Source organism: Megascapheus bottae, chromosome 1 (genome assembly GCF_031878675.1).
Source record: "Megascapheus bottae isolate mThoBot1 chromosome 1, mThoBot2.hap1, whole genome shotgun sequence".
NCBI classification, from domain to species: Eukaryota; Metazoa; Chordata; class Mammalia; order Rodentia; family Geomyidae; genus Megascapheus; species Megascapheus bottae.
Window position 1 is genome coordinate 57,980,944 of NC_143509.1, and position 16,982 is coordinate 57,997,925.

The following is a 16,982-nucleotide window of genomic DNA, read 5'->3' on the forward strand; positions in this document are numbered from 1 at the left end:
CGTTTTGTGGAGTAGGGGGAGTGGGTAAGGGAAAGAGGGAGAGAGGGAGGAGAAGAGAGGGAGGAGAAGAGAGGGAGGAAGGGAGGGAGGACGAGAGAAGGGAGAAGGGAACTTGGAGAGACTGGTAACTGTCCTGGAGCTAGCTTGGGGACCCGCGGGGATGTGGTGTCGGGGCGGGGATGGGGTAGCGGGGCGGAGAAGCCCGGGGCACCGTCACTGGCCGGCCGGGCCGGTGCCCGGGTCCCCGGGGGAGGCGAGGGCGGAGCAGGAAGCCGCGCCCCGCCGCTCAGGGCGCAGGGCGGAGTCGCGGGGAGCGCAGCAGGTGCGCAGGAGCCCGGACGTACCTGCGGGGAGACCCAAGCCGATCTCTCCACGCCCCATAAGGGAAAACCCGGGGACGTACCTGCGGGGAGACCGGAGCCGAACTCTCCACGCCCCTTAAGGGAAAACCCGGGGGTCTCCTTGGAGATGGGCGCCCAGGGGTGGCCATTCATGAAGGCCCACTCCGCGCTCCGGAGCTGAAAGCGGCTGGAGAGGGGTCTCCCCACCCCCGGCATGGGCGCCCAGCTGCCCGCACCTGGGCTGCTGCTCTTCACCTGGCTCCCAGCAGGTGAGCCGTGGGAAATCGCCACCCACCCTGGGCCCAGGAAGACAGGTAGCCATTGTGGCCCGGCCTGGCAGAGCTGGCCACCCGCAGGGCAGCGGAGGCCTGGGCGGTGCTCAGGTGACACCCATGCCAGCAGGCGCAGGGAGGGCGGGGGGGGGGGGTCGGTTTCTCTGCCTGTGGGAACCTGTTGTGTTTCCTCTTCTATTAACCCAGGCCCGTCCACAACGCAGGCGACGGGCAGGAAACTCTCACAATCTTCAGGCAAAGATTTCTAAGGCGGAATGGACAGCAACTGTACTTAAATTTTCCCATTACTTCTTCCTCTAATCGATCCTTTTTCTTTTTTTCCTGCTCTGGGTTATGGCAACAAACATATTGGCTTTTATTTGGCATTTATTTTACAGTCCCCAACATAGGCCAAGTTCAGTGTCAATTTTCTACTTTCTATGCAGGCAGTTGCGTAACTTTACCACTTGCTTAGTAGCTCCCCTTCTGTGCCCACCTCCACCCTTTGAGCCCTCTTCCCCGAGCCCCCGTCTCTATTTTAGAAAGCATGGTTTCGTGTATTTCTTTGGAAATATGTATCTGCGTGAGTGAAACTTTAGCTGGGTGACAGAATGTGCAGATTTGCTCAGCTCTTTCCAAATGAAAGATGTAGGAGTGACTTTGCAAACAAGAATTTTTTATGTTCCCTTGGAAGTTCTGCTGTTTCTTTCCACTTTGGCCCCTCCTCCTCCCTCCACAGGCCAATTTGTGTCTTGTGTGTTTTCTGAGCGAAAAGATGTAATGTGCAAGTAAAGGCAGAATTTCCTTTCTGTAAGTTTAGTGAGAGTTGAGAATTAATCAATAGTAACCAAATCTCAGGCAGTTCTAGCATAACTTGAACTTAATGCTGATAATAAGAGACAGCTTTTTTTTTTTTTTTTTTTTTTGCAGTAAGAACTCTACAAAATTACTACAGCCAAAGCCCTCTGTGGGAAAATTATAAATTGCCCCAAACTAGCAAGACTAGATATCCACAATGCACAAAGACATGGACTAAACTTTTCTAAATTTAAATACTTCAGATCCAGCCAGAACCATCAACAGCTTATACTTTGAATCCTGACTTAGAAAAATCCCACAGCCGGGCCAGAGTTTGGCCTAGTGGTAGAGTGCTTTGCCTAGCATGCACAAAGACCTGGATTCGATTCCTCAGTACCACATATGTAGAAAAAAGCCAGAAGTGGTGCTGAGGCTCAAGTGGTAGAGCTCTAGCCTTGAGAAAGTCCAAGGACAGTGCTCAGAACCTGAGCTCAAGCCCAGGACTGGCCAAAATAAAAAAAGAAAAAAGAAAAATCCCACAGCCTTACATCAGCTTTTCTCCTACCCACTGAGTATAATTTTAAACTGTATGACAGCTAGAGATTTCTGAAGCTGAGCTTTTGTTGTATTAAATAAAGATCTGACCTTCCGTACCACCTCCTTTAAAAAAGGATTTCAGAGGGCCGGGAGTTTGACCTAGTGGTTGAGTGCTTGCCTAGCATGCACAAAGACCTGGGTTCGATTCCTCGGTACCACATACGTAGAAAAAAGCCAGAAGTGGTGCTGAGGCTCAAGTGGTAGCTCTAGCCTTGAGAAAGCTAAGGACAGTGCTCAGGCCCTGAGCTCAAGCCCAGGACTGGCAAAAAAAAAAAAAAAAAAAAAAAAAAAGGATTTCAGAGACAGAGGCCATACGGATAAATAGAGAAAGAAAAGAAGCCTTATAGCTGAAAAGTGCACTAAGGTGTGAATCACAATATTACTGGTAAAAAATTTTATGAAAAAAATATGAATGCTGAGCAGTTTTCAAATACAATGATTGCAACCAAAGTGTATAGTCTTACAGTAAGCAGCTTGAAAGGGGATTTTGGAAACTATGGCTCAAAATCTCTCTGAATCAGTCATATAAAGTTAGTAGTCAGGAACTCCAATTAGGAAGACTGTGTAGATTGTGAGTTTGCTGTGGAAAGCTGCCTGCAGGACATATTTCACAACCAGAATTCTGAGACCTAAAAAGTATTGGGTGATCGTCTAAATTTACCTTCATTTTATAAGTGAGAAACTGATATTTAACTGTTATAATCCAAATCTGAGAGGAAATTACTTGGAAGGGAGAGGCAAGGATTGACCCCTGGTCTTGGAGCGCTCTGGGTGTATATATGACCACTGAGTTATGTCCACAACCCAGAAACCACTACTTTAGCAGATGCTTTCCTTGAAAGTGTGGGAATGTAAACAATACTGCATTTTGGCTGTTTAATGTAGGCATGGATAAACAATGTCTGTGATTCTGGACAATATATTGATCTGTTTAAGGCATTCAGTAAATAAGTATGATAGTAATGTGTATGGGGAAGGCTTAATTAATATCAGCCATGGTGATTTAGAACCAGGTAAGTTTGTTTAAAGCTAACCTTAAATGCACCACCTATTCCTTTCCCGGTGACTAAGACATGGTGAATTTGCAATAAGATAATGGCTTTCCATTACTGTAACAAAATACCTGAGACAACCAGCCTTAGAAACATGGGGGTGGTAGAGGGGATTGGCTCACAAATTTTGCAAGTTTTAGTTCATGGTTGTTTTGAGTTCTACTGACTTTGGGCCTGTGGCAAGGCAGCATATCCAGTTGGAGGTACGTGGAAGATACCATTGCTCGCTTTATGCCAGCCAGGAGGAGAGAGAGAGAGAGAGAGAGAGAGAGAGAGAGAGAGAGAGAGAGAGAGAGAGAGAGAGAGAGAGAGAGAGAGAGAGAGAGAGAGAGGCAGAGAGGCACACAGAGACAGAGAGAGAGACCAGAGACAGAGAGAGACAGAGACAGAGAGAGACAGAGAGAGATAGAGACAGAGACAGAGACAGGAAGGGTCCTTTCAAGGGCAAAATCTCAATGATCTAAAGCCACCCATTTAGTTCCACCTTTTTTCCATCTTTTTATTGTAATTAATAGAAGGGTTACATTATATTCATCAGATAGAAGGTGCATTACTTCACATACATTGATACCCTTTCTCATGTCTTGGTCCCCATTTCCCTCCTCCCACCCCCACCCCTCATTTTGTTTTCCCCCTTCCCTATCTGATTTCAAATAACCAAATACCCATATATCCAATATATCAGATAACCAGGTGAAATACTGTAACAATATGAGATAACCAAGGAACAGCAAAAGAGTCTACCACATCTTAATAGTGCCAAGGTGGGGACAATAGGCCTTTGGGTGATGCTCCAGATCTAGACTACAGCAGTGACTATCAGGTGAGAATTTAGAATCGGCCTCTTAGGAGCCTTGATGTGGGATGAATTGTTTACACTCCTAGAACAGAGGTGCCACCACTACCTTACATATACTCAGCAAGGACAACTTTATGGGGTGTGAATGGTCATCTCTTAGGAAATACTGGGAAAGAGTTCATCTCCACTCCCCCTATCTTCCCCTTTATTTTTAAACCAAACTACTCGACAGATAGATAGATAGATAGATAGATAGATAGATAGATAGATAGATAGATAGATACATAGATACATAGATAGATACATAGATAGATACATAGATACATATATAGAGTTTATATGTATAATATATCTTAATATCAAAGAGAAGATCAGATCCCTTCATTGCCCCTAGTATTTCTCAAAGCAATGCCTTTCAATTTCTGTCAGAACATCCACTAATACAATTTACAAGTGACATATATGCGTCTCTACATCTGTTTATAAACTAGAAACAAAAATCCCATCAAAAGAAATGTTATCACATCAAGGAAGATGATAATTAACATAAAATATTCTTGATGTTTACATGCCCCATTTTAACACTACTCAACAGAAAGTCCAGTAAGCTGATTTTCTGAAGAGCCACTATAGAATGCAGTATACATTTTAGAAAATCCTGTACTTAAATGTGTTCATTTTAGTCTATCACCTTGGTCTCTTATTTTCAAGAAGACCCAACCACTTTCCATGATTAGCATACAAGTCCCACTATTACAAAACATAAGCCAGTAGTAATGGTGAGGCAGGTTTTGTATTTGTTGGTCGATGTGGCTTAGGGCCCCCGCAGAGGATTGTGTGGTAAGGAGGCTTATGATGTTCCCGCAGTCACGCTAACACTGAATAGTCACAAGTGGGGTGTAAGTCTGGGGTTTTTTTCCCTTGCTTTGTTTTGTTTTAATTTTTTTGTTTTAATTCTCAGAATTTTTTTCCTTTAGAAAAATAATTTTTTACCACTCAAATGATACCTGATTGTTTTGCTCCTAAATGTGAACTATTAAGATAAGACTATAAAGTAAGTACTTATAGCTCTTTGCAATATTGGTTTAACTTTAGTTGTTTTTATTCAACCTTGAAGTTTGTTCTTGGAATGAGAACCCCAAAGCCTACAAAAATGTGTATCATTTGTGTTTTGGTGAAAATGTCTTCTTAGCATCATAGCTTTGTTTTCTTACGGAGAGCCACTGGCTGTCAATTTGTATTATCTTTTTTTTTTTTTTGAGAAATCAGAATCCTCAGTGAGAGAGAAAAAAAATATGGAAAGAAAGGGAGTATGAAAGAAAGCAAACCAGTGAATTCCCGTTGATGGGAGGAGTGTAGGTATGGATTGCACTATAGACTTTTGAAGTCCTATGAAGACCTCTGATAGAGCAAGTGTTGAATAGGGACCTTTTGGGTGAGGGAGAATAGCTGATGGACAGGAGACTTCTCATTCCACATCTCCTCTTGAGGGCTCGGGAGTACCTTCCTGAATCCCAGTGTCCTGTTAGTCACAGGGAGAAATCACTCATACGGTCTTCTCCAAGCCATTTTTTACAGATAAGGAAACCTAGTCCTGAGACATCTGGTGTCTCAGGTTAACAGACTGGAATTTGTTTTAGAACTGAAGCAAGAACCTGAAGCAAAAACTTTTGGTCTATTGCTCTTTACCTTATTCCACACAGCTGAGCAGGTTGGTTTGGTTTATTGTATCTGGATATACAGAAACAAACTAGGCAATTTCCTTATCAGTGTCTAACTAAATGTCCATTAGTAAATATCTGGCCACAACAACAATGCCATACAATAAGATATTATCAAGTTTGGTGTACCCAAGTCTCTTTTGGCAAAACATTTTTCAAATTATCTGAAGTCCTTTGGAGGAAAAAAAAAAAAGTCCGTTGCTCATTTTAGTAATTAGAAAGATTCACACCATGTCTTATCTTTCCCCAGTTCCTACTTTACATCACCTAGTTTGCAAATAGGGTAAAGTGGAGTACTATGGGGTCAGAGGTTAGCAGTTTTGATACTTTCCTAATACCACATCCTCAGTTACTTGACAAGGTCTGTTACTTAGCTCCAGTATCTATTCTAAAGGACAGCACTCATTTGGGCCTACTTTGAACACCTAAACTATTTTCTTGCCTCTAGGCATGCTCTATCTATCTGTGTACTTCCAACCATGTTCCACCATTAGGATGATAGGTTAGCCTACTCAGGTGAATCTTTCCCATCATCACTTTAATTCTCTTTACAAGCCTCCCCATAGCTTCTAAGCTCTTTGTTTGTAGTTCGAGATTCATTCATTTCTGGCCTCATTAACTTGGGCAGCTTGTCCCCCTGATGGACATAAAGCTCTAATGGGTCCCATCCCCTCTAACACACACAGTTTTTCCTTAACTTTTGACCATGGTTACAAATGGTTAGCTTTAGCCATATATGTTATGAACTTTGTAAAGAGTACTTAAAACATGTTCCAAGTAATCTTTAGTCTATTGTGCAGAGATTCCTTATTTTGTTCAGCAAATGCTTAATGCATGCTGGGCACTCATAAGGGAAGCCATTGTTTATTCACATAAAAAAACCAGCCATAGCCTTGATGCTATGGTCAAAGCGGGGAGAGGGAATGATACACTGTATCTGTGTTATGGACTGTAAAAGACAGGCTTAAGATTACCACCAGAGCCCATAATGGATGGGCTTTGTCCAATCAGAAGGCCCTCCCTGAAAACAGAATGCTGGAATTAAGAGCTGAGGAATGAGCTTTCCAAACCAAAGGTATAGCCTGTGCAATATCACTCACTGGATAGAAGCCTAGTGAGATAGGGGGAAATATCAGCGTGGGTGAGTAGGGGAGGCCAACCAGACTATGATGCAGACAAAGAATGGTGAGTAGATCCATATGTATGGTATCCTGCCTCATGGTGAGAGGTCCTACGTTTGTCTAAAGGGCAATGCACAGCTGTTAGAATCCATAAAGAATGGGACTGGACTATGTACATATGCCAGTTAAGCTAAGGCACTATGTAGGCCAGAGGTGAGGGTAGCTTGTAGTAAGATGCTGTGGGATGGACAGAAAAAGATTTCAGAAATATTTAGGAGATATATAAACCCAGTCTGATGATAAATTATATGTGAAATCAAAGAAAAAGAACATATCAAAAGTGGTCTCTAGCTTTTGATCTTGTCTATTCTCTAAAATGGGAACATAAAAGAGGTCTAGATTTATGTAGAAGGATAATGATTTCCATTTTTCCCTTGATTTAGAATTTAAGACAACCAGCTATCTGGATGTTGGTGGCTCACGCCTATAATCCTTATTACTCAGATGGTTGAGATCCAAGGATCATGGTTCAAAGCCAGCCCAAGCTTTGAGTCCCTGAGACTCTTGTCTCCAATTAACCACTTAAAAAAAAAACTGCAAGTGGAGCTGTGGCTAAAGTGATAGAGTGTTAGACTTGAGAAATAAAAAAGCTCAGGAAAAGCACTCATGCCCAGAGTTTAAGCCCCCAGTACCTGCACAAAATAAAAAATAAAAAGTAAACAACATGGAGCTCTCTGTCCACTCCCTTACTGTACAGTGATGAGAGCTAATATTCCAAGTTCTAGTGAGTTCTAGTGCTTTCTGAGCAAACTTGTATGGCTCATCTGTGTTATAATTCTGTCTGTGTGTTTGCTTGTTTATTATCAACTCTTCAATTAAGAGTGTAACTTTCAGCAGTTCAGAGACTTTGTCTCTCTTAATTGCTACTGTCACCCTGTCATCTGGGACCTGTCAGGCACAGAGCAGGTACTGAAAAATGAATGCATGTGTGCATTCTGGTGGAACATAAATTTGCATATGTTCTGAGATTAGTGTGCAGGGACATGAGTCACCAACCTGGATGATCAAGTTTGGGAAACTCCAAATATTTGCCCCTCAAAGAGGCAACCAAGGGACTGTCAGATACCACCTGAGTGGCACTTCATTTTTCTCACCTAATAGCTTATCAAGAAAAAATTTTAAAGATGGAAATCTTCCTCTTTTGGAAAGATTATGGAAAGCATGAGACTGTTACATACTGTCCATAGGACTACATACTTCTTTTTTGAAGTGTGTATTAAATAGAAAAAGGTGTATTCCCTTTAACTCAGCAAGCTCACCTTGAAAAAAGATATCCTTAGTAGAAGACTATATGAAGAGATACTTATATAAAAATAAACTTTTGAAAATTAATTCCAGCATTGTTTGAAATAGTGAAAAACCAGAAGAAACCTCAATACTTGTTAGTATGAGAAAGTATATATGTATACTTATATGTATGAGAAAGTATAGTTGACTCATGGATTATATTTTCATGCGGCTGCTATGTCAATTAGATCTGTTTGTACGTACTGATATAGAAAATAGTGTCATTAGATTGAAGAAAACAGAATATTGCAAATCAATGTACATAATATGACTAATTTTAAAGAAGAGTATTAGGAAAAGATGTGCACAAATGTGCAGAAACTGTCAGCAGTGGTCTCTCACAGAGGTGGGAACCGTGGCCCATGACCCGTCTAAGAACGTGATACAAGACGAGACAGACACATGTGCTTCTTGCTGGATTCCTGTGGCATGTCTGCTTGTACTAATAATTTTGTGTGGCTCATTGTGATATTATAAATAGCCAGATAGCCTCTGGCAGAAAGCTCCCTACCCTGCAAACTTTTCTTTGAACATTATCTGTCTGAAGCTCCTTATTTATTTTACATGAACTCCCCCAAAAGGGAGGAAAAAAAAGTACTTTTATATGAAATGGTTAAAATGAATTTGTGAATGTCCCTTATATGTGACTCTGTCTCAAAGGGTTACAGTTCAACCACTTAGACAATTTATCAAGAAGACAAGTTAGCCTAGAGGAAATGGAGGTTTGGGAACTTTAAGAGATCTAAGTTCTTTGTGTTTGGTTTTGTACCAGTACTAGGGGTTAACTCAGGGTCTCTCATTTTCCCTTGGCTTTTTCATTCAAGGCTGGTGCTCTACCACTTGAGCCACAGCTCCACTTCTGGTTTTTTGGTGAATACTTGGAGCTAAGATTCTCATAGACTTTTTTTTTGCCTAGACTGGCTTCAAACCTCAGTCTCTGACTAGCTAGGATTACAGGTGTGAGCCACCAGTGACCAGCAAAGGTTTATGTTTAAATCAAGCTTTACTATTTGCCAGCTGTTCGCCTTGAACAAGTTAGATCATTTCTGAGAGGATTTTCTTCATGATGTAAATGAGAGGAAAAAAAACAAAACTTCTACCTCCTGTGGAAAGGTTGAATAAGGTAATGTATAGCAAGGTACTCAGTATTAAGCCTGATAACATAATCGGTGCTCAGTCTAAACCCTGGGGTCAGTGGTTTAGTGCTCACCTTTTCCTCTCCCAGTCTAGCCCTGTAGAGTGACACACAGCCCTGTAGAATGACAGTCATTGGGTATACAGTACCTGGATGGAATTCCTCCCCTCTCACCTTGCTTTCTTTCCTCATCCCCATTTCTCCTCTCCCACACTTCTGTATCCCTTTCCTCCTGCTCACTACTCATTGCCACTCCCTTTTCCCCTTAATTCCTCTCATATTTGCACTGCTATCTAAGAAAATATAACAAGCACTGATGGTAAATACACTGGAGAAGATAGCTTACACCAACATAAACTCTGATAGGCCTGAACCTGTGTACTTTTGTTAACCTAGAGCCAAGGTACGTATGTATTTGCAAAACACTCTGAAATCGAGAACACTCATCAGTGGTGCACTGGGTCCCTATGTTTCCCAGGAAAGACATGCTCTACCACCCTGTGTTAGTCACTTTTGAGTTACTGTAACAGAATATCTGAGATCATAAGCTTAGAAAAAAGCGAAGGCTTGTTTTGTCTCACAGTTTTGGAAGTAGCAGTGTAGTTGGTTGGCCCTGTTGCTCTGATGCTTATGGTAAGGTAGAAAAGTAGGACAGGTGTGTGTGGTAGAGCCAAGTCATCCATCTCATGGTCTCCAGGAGGCAAAGAAAGAAAGGAAGGGGTTCGTATTTTCTTCTTGTTTGTTTTGTTTTTGTCAGTCATGGTGCTTGAACTCAGGGCCTGGGTGCTGTCTCTGAGCTTTTGTGCTCCAGGCTAGCATGTGAGCCGTAGCACCACTTCTGCTTATTTGATGGCTGATTGGAAAAAAGATTCCCACAGACTTTCTTGCCCAAGCTGGCTTTGGACCATGATCCTTAGATCTCAGCCTCCCAGCAGCTAGGATTATAAGTGTCAGCCGCCAGCATCTGACTTCCACAATTCTCTTTGATGCATAGCTTCAACAGCCTAAAACCTCCATTAGGCACCTCTTGTTTAAAGATTCAACCACCTCCCACTAGGGTCACTGGCTACAGACCAAACCTTAAATACATAGGACTTTGGGGGAACATTGTAGATACAAATTATAGCATACCTGGTATCAATGTAGAATCCTTTGTAAGGGATGGAAGGGATAACACTTTTGAGTCTTCCTCAAAACAATTCTTAATTTGAAAACAAATGAAGTGCCTACATCCTTTTACTATATGGATAATGTTTTCTTGGAATAATAACATCTTGCCTAAGCTGAGACTACACAAGAGAGACAGACTGACTAGAGAAGTGTATCAAGTTACGCCTGGCTTTGGGAATATATGGTACTTAGTTGATGAATTCTGGTGCTTTTGCTTTACTGAAAAATGGTAATCCCCACTTGGCACCGTAGTATAGTCTCAAAAAGTACCTGATGATGAGAAACGGAGAATTCTCTTCCCCATCTTTCCTCCCATGAACTCGCAACATCTTATCTGCAACATTTTCCCTCTCCCTTTATAAGATAGCTCCACTACCAAGTTTCACAAAGAGAAGTCTGTCATGTCTGTTTAGAGGAGGGTATCACTTTAATTCTTCCAAAATGGTTCTTTTTTACAGGCAGACTTCAGTTGATTGCCAAACTCCCCATTTAGATAAAATGAGTAAAACAATGGTTATTTTTTGCTGGTTCTGAGGCTTGAACTCAGGGCTTGAACACTGTCCCTGAGCTTCTTTTCCTCAGTGGTAGCACTCTACCACTTGAACCACAGTGCCACTTCTGGCTTTTTTCTGAATACTTTATTGGAGGTAAGAGTCTCATGGACTTTCCTGCTCATGCTGGCTTCGAAACGTGATCCTTAGCTGTTAGCCTTCTAAATAGCTAGGATAACAGTTGTGAGCCATCAGAACCTTGCTCTAAACAAGAGATTTTTATTATCCTCAATCCAACCCTACAAGGCTGGTATTATCGTCGTCATTCCAGTTTTGCATATAACAATATATTAAAGCTTGACTTACCACATCTTTAACTTGGGGTGAGAAGGCAGGATTGGGATGGAGAGAATCAAGCCCTCTACTTAGTTTTCAAGAGAAAATGATAGAGACAGCTTGAGAGTTACTTGGCAATACACTGGGGAGAAGATAATGGTATGGGATGAAGGGAATTCGAGAATTTAGCAACTTTTGGTGCTGAGTTTGAAAGAGTGAAGGTGCATCAAGGCAGCTGTGATCAGTCCATTTCCTTGCTGAGTTTGCTTATACCATCAAATTCTGCTGGTTTGGGGTCTGTTCTTCAAATCCCTACAGCTGAGTGTTGTAGATTCTCATTGAAAGTAGTTGTATGAAGAGGCCAAAGGTTAAAGGTTAGAGGTTAAAGATTCAAGATGAGACACTTTGCCTTTGAGATGGTCTTCTGCTACTTCCCATGTAGTGGCTGACTTCTTCACTGTTTGGGAAACATTGTGTTGTGGTGTCAGCAAGGTCTGAGTTCAAATCCCGATACCGATGTTTATTATGTATGTGTCGTTGAGCTCATGGAGGCTTGGCTTATTCCCTCTGAACTTTTATCTAGATTTGCAAGCAGAACTGATCCCTACCTAGGAAAGAGAGAATTAGAGGTGTCACCTGCTACACCGTAAATTGAACTGGAGGGCTGGCAACAATAGTAAGAAGAGAGAAGTGCATGTAGGGTAATTAATGCCTTCTTTGGAATTCTTCCCCACTGACTGTGCGTGCATACATCAGGGTAGAGGGAAAGGTGTGATCTGTACAGGATGCAGTGGAGTTGGCAGAGAGGGTGGGAACAAGGGAGCTCAGCATGCTCAGAACATATGAACACCTAGCTCATGCCTTGAAATTCAGGAAAGGATAAAATAGCGAAAGATTTCAGAGTCCCTAGGCAGCAAAAGCCAGCACTGATGTTGGCAAAGATGAATTGGTCACCCCAGGTATAGTTTTCTGACTCCAACCAAAAAGTTCCTCCTCTGAACCTCAGCAAACACCTCCTTTTTCCTCCCAAATGCCCTTTGGGACTCAAAATGATTTGAGTCTTAGAATAAACTGCTCATATCAAATGATTCTTCTATGAAATAAAAAGGATACGTAGACCGCTAGTCATCAGTTATATTTTAAATATTGATTGTGTATCCTGGCCCCAAGCTCCAGTTATTTGTAAACTTATAAATACCAGTTCTTTTTTACTTAAGTAATAGCCAAGCAACACATTCAAGGCCCTTTTCAGGGACAGGGCCTTGAATGACCTAAGAATAAGAATGACCCCAGACAAGTTGCTTAACTTTTGAGGCTTTATTTCCTACCAGGATCACTTTTAGTAATAGAAAGAAAGTACTTGAAGGTGCTATGTGAACTTGAGATTTTGTAGACCCAAATCCAGTGGGTTTTCTATTCCATTTATTCAGTATGTGCCACTGAATAAAGTAAGCTGTGATTGCCAATGACACTTGTTTCATTGTCCAAAATCTTATCTATGGCTGCCTCCTTCATTCGGTTCTAACCTTGATCTGTGAGCACTATTTCAGGCCAGTTCTGAATAGAAGGTAGGAGGGGGTGAGGGAGGAGTATGGATTGAAACAAAATCAGATTGTAAAGTAATCCATGTGAGTAAGGCTTTATGTACTGAGCTTGGCCCTTCCATTTTGCTTGACCTAAGTTCTTAAGAGTCCTATGGTGGATGAAAACAGCAGACATTTTCTCCAAACTCATGAAGGTTAATTTTTACCATCCTGAAAGCACCATTCTCACCCTGTTGTTCTTCAGCAATTATCCAAACCTTGAAGTAGACAATAGAGTGTGATACAGATGCCTCTTCCAGCCCAGCCTTCTACTTGCCTCGGGCAGGCCTTGCCTTATTTACCCTTTGGCCCCTCTTGCAAGTGAGGGCTTTGTTTATGTCTTTTCTTCTTGAAACAGTAAGTTTCCCTGCCATTCTCTGCTTCTCCTGTGTAGTCTGAGGCCAGTCTGAGCCTTGCCATCAATCCATCTTAAATCTCTTCCTCCTTTTCAGTTTTCCTGCTCACTGCTCCCTGTGAACTGTTCAGGGAGTCTCTCTCACACACCTGTCTCTCATGCCACCTGTCCCGGTGGCACGTTCATCATCCCCAGTCCTGGAGACAGGTCAAGTCATCCCTGGAGACTGGAGCAGGTTCTGAACAGCATTCTGCTGTCTCCATAGACATGCAAAAATAATTTAAGAAGGCTGGACCCTGATAGTTCATGCTTAAAATCCTGGCGACTCAGGAGGTTGAGATCTGAGGATTGTGCTTTGAAGCCAGCTCAGGCAGAAAAGCCAATGAAACTCTTTATCTCCAATTAATCACCAAGAAGCTGGATGTAGAGCTGAGGCTCAATGGGTAGAATGCAAAAAAAAAAAAAAAAAACCTAAGAGATTGCTCCTGGAACCTGAGTTCAAGCCCCAGTGCTGGCACCACACCAAAACAAAATTAAGGAAAGTACCCATTATGTGCTTCAGAGAACTGCCTTACAAGGGCTGTGAGCAGAAGTTAAGGCAGGATCGGAGTTATGCTCTTTAAGGAGGGACTCAGTCAAAAATGAATGGGGCCCCGTGCCATTGATGTCACACTAGTAAAGAAAGCTCCAGCTTGAATCCCTTTCTCCTTGGTTCTCATAATAAGGCAAAAAGGGAAAGTGGCCCAGACACTAACTCAGTAGTCATAGTGCATGGCACTATGACAAATACCAGGGGTGGTTTGTCACATTATCTTTTTGCAAGGACCTGGTGAAGTTAGTATGCGCTGAGTCTCTCTTACCCAGAAACATTTCACATCTTTTGGATTCTCAAATTTTGGAATATTTGCAATGATTTTACCACGTGAGTAGCCTTCATCTGAAAATAAAAAATCTGCAAGTTTTCAAGTTCATCTTGATGTGGTTTCTCACCATCTGATTGAGAAACCTTTTTAAGAAGAGACCTGACGGAGGACAAAGAGAATCAAACATGTGTTAACATGGTTTTAGCAATACAACTTCTGTTGCTTTCTTTCATTCTTTCTTTCTTTTTCTCTTACACCAAGGATCTTACTCTTCTATTGTTGTAGGGTGTACTGGGTGTGTGTTCACTGTTGTTGGACAATTGTTAGGTGTGTTAATGAACTAAGAGCTCTTGGTATCCTCTTTCTTCCCTTTACCCTGTCCTCTCCAGGATGCTGAGGCATCTCTCCACCATGCCCTGACCAGCAGGATCTCAGGCTCTGCCTGTGAGAACCAACTAGACCCAAGCAGGAGTACAAGCATGGGTTTTATTCATTTTTTTCATTGCTCATGGGGCTTGGACTCAGTGCCTGGGTGCTCTCCTTGAGCTCTTTTGCTCAAGATTGGTGTTCTACCACTTCTGGTTTTATTACCACAGTGTCACCTTCAACATTACCTCTTGCTCTTATCTTCAGGGTGCCTGTCCTTGCTGGTGACTGTCCAGCACACAGAACGCTATGTCACCCTGTTTGCCTCTGTCACTCTCAAGTGTGATTACACCACCTCTGCTCAGCTCCAGGACGTGGTGGTGACATGGCGTTTCAAGTCCTTCTGCAAAGACCCCATCTTTGACTACTTCTCTGCCTGTGAGTATCCCCCACTTCTTATCCTCTCCAGATCCCAGACATCTCTGTGTTCCACAATTATGGGGGTTTAGGAATTAGTAGTGGTAATAGTAGAAGTAGTGGTGGTGGTAGTAAAGTAGTAGTAGTAGTATTTAGTTGTACAAGGGGGTTTCAATTCAACATATCAAGTTATGAGTATAATACCTCTTGATCAGCATGTCACCCTTGCATCTTTCTCCCTTCCCCCATCGACGCCAATACTACCCATCCCCTCAAGTTACCTGTTTTATCCTCATGAATGTACATGGACTGTATTTACCCATCATTCCCTAGGAGAAATTGTGGCTCACAAACTCTCATAGTCAAGAAGCTACAAAGACCCAATCTCTTCTTTCTCTATTTTATAGAGGAAACTGGTCTACCCATTTCCCTGAAAATGACATTATTCTAGAGAGAGAAAGGACATATGTTTCTCAGATGTAGACACTAGATCTAAATTATAAATCTATTTGTAAACATATATATGGTCATGTGCATATATACACAATCACATATTACTCAAAGTCGGGTATATGCAAAGAAAGATTCCAGTATTATATGCAGGAGAGGATTCCAGCTCGTAGTGTAACTCCTGGAAACTTACTCATTTACAATGAAACCAGATGGATACCAGAAAGCTGAAACATGTGCTGTGGGGATGTGAGGTGAAGGGGATGAGGAATGGATGCCTAGGCAGAGGAAGAGTAGATGAATGCAGTCACAATATTTAATATGAAAATGGAGCCAGGTAGATTGAGGGGATGGGTGGCATTGGGAGAGATGGGGAGAATGATTGAAAGGGGCAACACTGATCAAGATGCATTGCACTCACAACTGCCATTAAACTGAAACCCTTTTGTACACTTACTTAAAGATAATTTTCTTCATGAATACAGAAATGGTCACTTCAAAAAGCTACCAATGGACCTCATTTTAAAGCAGTTTACAAAATGAACAACGTTTTCAAAATGTTGTCATATTCTCCAAAAAGATATACGACAGCTCAGGAAGAGCAAACGAGCAAGGCCCACTTCCTGGTTCCTTCTGGACTGAAGCCAGCTTGTGGAGCTGGTGATGCAAACCTGCCTCTGGGTGTGAATCCTTTGTGGCCTTGGACAGAGCCTCCTGTCACTGGTGTTTGCCCTTCCGTGGTCACCTTTCCTGGTAGATGGTCATTCCTCAACTGACAAAGTGCTCAGTGTCAGGTTGCACCCAGCCCTCAGCCAACCCCATTTGCCATCAGACAGCTCAATGCTATCCAGGCTCCTCTTACGTTCTTTCAAGCCCTGCCTCTCAGTAACAGCTGTCCTGATCATGTCTTCAAGGCTGCCCTGAACCAGAACTCCTTAGCTGCTGTCTCTGCTCTCCTTCTGAGAACAGAGGAGCCCAGAACTGAACAGACAGCTTTAGACAGTGAACCTTTCAGAAATCTTGAGAGTAACACTAGATTTCTATTTGGAGAAAGGAAGTGAGTCCCAAAAATGAGGCAAGAGGATGAGGTATCCACTTGTCCTCTTTTAACCTTTGGGCTAATGTCTCCATGGTAGGATTTGAATCACACGCCCAAATCCATCAGAACATTATTCCGAAAGGACTCCTTCTACATTCCTAGGGATTACTCGGAAAATACATTGGCTAAGGGGGAAGTGGGTAGAGACTAGGATTGTAGGCAAAGTGTACCAGCAGACTGAACATCTCCCAGTCCTTCCACTGTAAGGGTAGATGGATGAACCCTGTAGAAGCAGAGATCAGAGAGCCTGTAACTGAGACAAGAGAAGTTAGCAAAGGAGATGAGGGGACACAGCCAAGAGTGGGAAATGGTTGCAAGTCAAGGAGTCTGGAGTTGCTACTAGTGGAGCTTCTAAGCAGGACTTGTGGCTAAATGGCATCATCTAGGAATTGATTAGGATCCAGAAGGTCCCTTTTCTGGCCAGCAGAATCCAAACATTCTGTGTGACTCAAGTGTGCGCCACCTGTCTCCTCAGCGTACCAAGCAGCCCTGTCCCTGGGCCAAGATCCCTCCAACGACTGCAATGATAACCAGAGGGAAGTTCGCATCGTGGCCCAGCGGCGGGGGCAGAATGAGCCTGTACTGGGGGTGGATTACCGGCAGCGCAAGATCACCATCCAGAACCGTGAGTGTGTGGGAGGCACGGGGAAGGGAGGGTGGAGGAGATGC

The 16,982-nt window shown here is 42.7% G+C and overlaps 1 protein-coding gene across 2 annotated transcripts in view; it reads left to right on the forward strand.

Moving 5' to 3' along the window:
• The first annotated feature begins 414 nt into the window (after positions 1 to 414).
• The window catches only part of Ildr1 (immunoglobulin like domain containing receptor 1), a 38,759-nt gene continuing 22,191 nt past the window's right edge, over positions 415 to 16,982 (forward strand). For both annotated transcript variants that reach the window (XM_090345499.1, XM_090345500.1), the window contains exons 1-3: positions 415 to 610; positions 14,615 to 14,785; positions 16,789 to 16,938. In XM_090345499.1, the coding sequence (XP_090201625.1) occupies positions 556 to 610; positions 14,615 to 14,785; positions 16,789 to 16,938 (376 nt within the window). In that variant the 5' untranslated portion in view covers positions 415 to 555. The remainder of the gene's footprint in view (positions 611 to 14,614; positions 14,786 to 16,788; positions 16,939 to 16,982) is intronic.